General features: G+C 43.7%; 2 protein-coding genes across 2 annotated transcripts; one reads left to right on the forward strand and one right to left on the reverse strand.

Moving 5' to 3' along the window:
- The first annotated feature begins 236 nt into the window (after positions 1-236).
- On the forward strand, positions 237-2206 carry ACRALDRAFT_1059118 (uncharacterized protein). Its single transcript, XM_071015974.1, has 5 exons — positions 237-613; positions 677-836; positions 950-1901; positions 1963-2042; positions 2101-2206. Exons 1-3 carry the CDS (start codon positions 371-373, stop codon positions 1411-1413), a joined length of 867 nt encoding a protein of 288 aa, XP_070880267.1. The 5' UTR covers positions 237-370; the 3' UTR covers positions 1414-1901; positions 1963-2042; positions 2101-2206.
- Positions 1769-2115, reverse strand: ACRALDRAFT_1053329 (uncharacterized protein; the record flags this gene model as incomplete). The annotated part of the gene is made up of 3 exons (XM_071015774.1): positions 1769-1901; positions 1963-2046; positions 2105-2115. The coding sequence occupies 3 exons, from the start codon at positions 2113-2115 to the stop codon at positions 1769-1771; spliced, it is 228 nt and encodes a 75-aa protein (XP_070880268.1).
- Positions 2207-4919: the final 2713 nt, after the last annotated feature.

The following is a 4919-nucleotide window of genomic DNA, read 5'->3' on the forward strand; positions in this document are numbered from 1 at the left end:
TATTGCCTTTAATTAATTTAAGCGATTAAATTAATCTAAAGTATTAAAATAGTTAAAAGGCGTTAGAGTAGTTTACGACCATAGCTAGATTACTTACTCCGAAATAGAAAAAAGTGGGTCTATATCAGAACTATAGTCGGAATATCCAAGTGGTATAGTCGGAATATCCTGTCTTATATTTAATAGTCAGTTTTGATTACCCGCTGTACCTAGGTCACTTCTCCTTGGCAGTTTCCGTTCGAGGCCCATGCACACTATACACTGAAAAATACCTGACACCTACCATGGATGTGCACTGATGGAAGGGTTTTGCTAATTCAGCTTCCAAGCAGTATCATACGGAACTGTCATCCAAGTATTGACGCCGAGCATGCCCATCTGCATCGAATGCCGTTACCCGGTAAAGACGCTTTGGACTCAGTATTCAGGCGCTGGGGATAAGTCCAGTGGTCACAATATCAGACTTACTGTCTGCAAGAACTGTGGTTGCTTCTGCGACAAGTACGTCGAACATGACTTTGTCGTGTTGTTCATCGACTTGGTCTTGATTAAGCCACAAGTCTATCGCCATTTACTTTACAATACATTGATGAAGGAAGACGATAAGCTTGATGTAGCCATTTACCCAAGAACGAGGAAAAATCTACAAAATCCAATGACAACTGACTTTCATTAGACCTCGATGCCGCGACTGGGGCTCTTACTACTTCTGTTTGACGTTTATTTGACGTGGGCACGAGTGGAAAAACAGACTGATTCAGCTCCTGTCTCGGACAAGGGAACAGCGCTCAGCGACTTTGCCCAACAGCCCATTGTGTCCCAGTATCTATTCTTTCGTAAGTAGCGGAGCCATGACATTACACCCCCCCCCCCCCCCCCCCCCCTCTTTTTCTCTTTTTTTTCTCTTTTCTTCCACGTCATGCTCGGCACAACGCTGACTACGCGGCAGTGATTCTTTGCGGCCTCTCATCCCTCGCTTTCCATCTCTGCATTCGCTTCCTCTCCACTTCTCGCCTCTCCCCTCTCGTGGCTATTAAATTACTACCCTGTTATACGCGTCCCAACTCTGTGTCCACCGCTTTGCTCGTCTCGTCTTCCACCAAACTATTTCCCATCCTGATGGTGATATGGCAGTATGACGTCCCGGCCGCCGCACGGTCATTGGGTTGGGCTGTGGTAGCAAACAACGTTGAGGCTCTTCGGATCCTGCTCGACTGTGGATATGGGGTCGCAGCCCTACTCACAACTATTGGTGCAGTGGGCCGTTGGATAGTCGGACGAAGCGTGCTTTGGCTTGTCGAATTGCAGGGCCTTGACTCCATGGGAGAGGCCAGTATTGCCGCTGATGGCAAGGCATTGTGGGCGTTCGTCATGTATGTGCGAGAGTGGGCCGGCCAACTGGTAGCTGGGTGATTGTGCCCTCGATACGCATCACGCAAGAAACCACGCCGTAGGCCTTCGGACGCCGCTTGGCACTCACGCCCTGCAAAAATCACATCTCGGAAACTGTGTTGGTCGAATCTTAGTCACAGTATTTTACTATCTGAGCTAATACATGACGATCTCTGATCTTGATTCAAGGCTACATGTTCCAAGCTCCAGCTTCACTATTGAACTAAGAACTGCCATTCCAGTGTTTCGGGCTGTCAACTTCTCATAACCGGCAAAAGTTGCGAGAAAAGATAGGCGCTTGGGCCGACGCATTTACGTGCACTCTCTTGAATTGTCATTGCTTCATAGCTATCGAGTGTCCATATGTCTCCAAGACTCAGGGATGCAGATACTCCTTCCTTAGGTCGCTTCTCCGCGGCTCGATCAATGGATGGAGCTGAGCTAGAAATGTGATGGCCCACATTAGATAGCAACATGCAAAAGCGAGAATGAAAGAAGAGCGCCAGATACTATGGCATATGGTCAGTCAGAATCTGGCATGGCAAGTAAAGGGGCTGAACGGCCGCTAACATTTGATTTTCGCTTTTGGGTGCAAGAAACCAGGCAGCCACGGAGAGAAGTATAACGACCAGGAACCCGACAAAGATGCTGTACCTGTTCAACATCAGCAATGGGATTCCAAAGGTACGGCGAATAGAGGAAAAATAGATACCCTTGCGCCATAGTGGTCCGAGGATGAAGAGACGCGTCCCGTCAGCGAATATGGTAAGTTATTGAGGTACTGTTTGATAACAGAGACTGGCAAATAAATTCCATATAGGTACTGAGCTGAGTCGTGTCTACGTATACTTGGCGTCGCAGGTGCTACAAGGGTCACGTGACTATCCTAAGCCTTGTCTTAGCGAGGATAGATACAGTGACTAAGCATAAGTGAAGAGTAAGTAACGCGCGTAGGTGGCTAAGAAATTACTCGTCATCAATGCTTACCCACTGTACCTTTATAGAGGCTAGAGGTGATATAGATAGAGTATAGTTATATATAAGGATATAAGTAGTAGTAGTAGTAGTGGTCTTTTTCGTCGTGGTATCTCTTTATCTAAAGCGAAGGACGCCTAAAACGGCCGTCCTCCGTTATATTATAAGTAAATACAGTGTTCGTATAGTGTCTCGCACCCTGGTACCATACAGGTCGCATAGTACTTTTCTATTAAGAAATAATATAAACGCAGTAAAGTAAAAAACGTAAGGAAAAAGGAGGGGGGGAGATAAAGAGTATTATATACTACTATAATCGCCTATAGCGTAAGAGGAAGGGTTCCGGATTTCAGTTAAGTAATATAGTATATAGAACCGCGGGGTATTAAACACCCCCCGGTTTTTCTATATAGTGCTATTCTATATTACTGGTTTAAAGGGCCTGCGTAGTGGTTACCGGGGCTCGAGCCTTATGCTAATATATCGTCTAGTCGGGTTAAGAAGCTCTTCGTAGCCTGGACCTATACCTTATCCTCGCCTAAGCGGTAAAGGAAAAGGCGCTTAGCGGCCGGCCCGCTAGGTATACCGATAAGTACGTATTTAGCTCCGCTCTAGGCTAGGATAGGGGTCATGCCTTATATTATACCAGCGCTAGCGAGTATAGTCGGTCCGCTAGTAATACTAGTGCTAGCAAGGACGTTTATTACCGATTAAATTAGCGGCGTATCGTTTACTCTAGCGACCTATAGTCTGTTCTTAATAGTTCTTATACGGGACTCGAGTATATTATAGAAAGGAATAACGGCTATAATAAAGCTTAGCTAGTTAAGGACGCTATCTTATAAATAGCGGATTATAGCTATTATTTCGGTGCTTAGCTTATTTACCTTATCGATAGCCTCCGCCGTCTTTTTATTAATAATAGCTACGGAGTGGGTCTTAGTTCCTTACTAAGAACCGATAATAGCGGATAGTTATAGTATAGGTAAGCCGCTAACGGTGATTATAATAGGTATTACTCTTTAGGCGCTCCCGTGGAGGAATTATTTAGGGACTCTCTAGGGAGACCTCACGTTTTCATAGAGAGACCTTACACGTGACTTTTTATAGGGTAATAACAAAGCCGCCAAGATCCCTAAGGTATACATATAATTTATATATATTCCTATACAAATTTCCTAAATTATATATATACCTTAGGGAGGTACTTTTAATTAATATTCTGACCTCCATATAACTTTATAAACTGCCTAACCACTAAAAAACCCAAAACACCACGATATAGTCCGTGATATTTATAACCTGCAAGATAACTAACGATCGACCCTGCGGCTCCGAGCTCCTAAAGGGATCCTTTCCTTCTAAAGAGCAGGCCTAGTGAGCCCTTATGGCCCACGCCTTCTCGAACGGATATAGCCTCGTTATCTATAACCAGTATCCGAATAGTAGGGCGCTAATACGTATCACCTATCGCTATAGGAAGGGTAAGGCGCCTATTACTCGTGTTACCGTAACGCACGAATCTAAGCGCCGTAAAACGACTACCTAGATAACCGGCTACCCTTTTAGGGTTAACCTCCGCCTCCGTGGGGGTAGCTAGTTTATTAAAGCTATTCCTAAACGCGGCACCGATAAACCAGGCGGATATAACTATAGCTAGATTAAGCCTACTACCTTCCACTAGTTTCGACTATAGGGCCTTACGTTATTTAACTATAAGATCGTTATTATATAGAATAGCTGTATTAGTCCCCGTGAGATTATAACGACGCTCCGGAATCCGAAAGATCCGAATTAATCGGCCCTAAACGTTAGTATAGCCGATATCTAGAACCTGCTTACTCGGTATCGCCGTGAAGAACTGGCCGGCAGGACTCTAATCCACTAGCTTTACGACGTATATTACCTCTCCTTCTTACCACTATCACAGAATTATATACTAATTTATTAGTAAATTAATATAGAAAGTAACTTCTTTTACTGCGATTATCGTGATAACGCTAATCGGATTAAGGCCCTGTTTATTATACCGAAATCTATGATCGTCCACCTACGTTAATTACCCGATATCCTTATAATTAACGCGACTTATAAAACGAATAAGTTTAAGATACTACTACTTAACTTTTACTGCGTATCGCTACTTCGTAAGGCCTTCTCTATCGCTGTTATATTCCTGGATAGTAAAAAGGAAGACTAGTATACCTAGGCTCTTCGGGTACTAACCGAATATATCCTTGCCTTCGATTCACCTTTACCGCGTTATATTATCACGGATTAAGAACTTACGCTACTAAACGTACTAAAATCCTACCTAAAGCTACGTTTAATCCCTAATATCCTATACCGCTAGTATATTAATATAAATATACTTATAAAGGTTAAGCCCTTTTTCCCTAAGGCCACTAGCCTTAGTAACGGCAGGATTAGACGGTATCCTACCTTCCGTGCCTTTATTAAGGATTAGAACGCCTTAATTTCGAGCCCTATAGAAGAGGTCTTTAGAGAGCGATTATAATCTTTTTAGTAATAGGGAAAGCACCTAGAAACCG

The sequence above is a fragment of the Sodiomyces alcalophilus genome (genome assembly GCF_042370955.1).
Source record: "Sodiomyces alcalophilus JCM 7366 unplaced genomic scaffold ACRALscaffold_1, whole genome shotgun sequence".
In the NCBI taxonomy this organism is placed as follows: Eukaryota; Fungi; Ascomycota; class Sordariomycetes; order Glomerellales; family Plectosphaerellaceae; genus Sodiomyces; species Sodiomyces alcalophilus.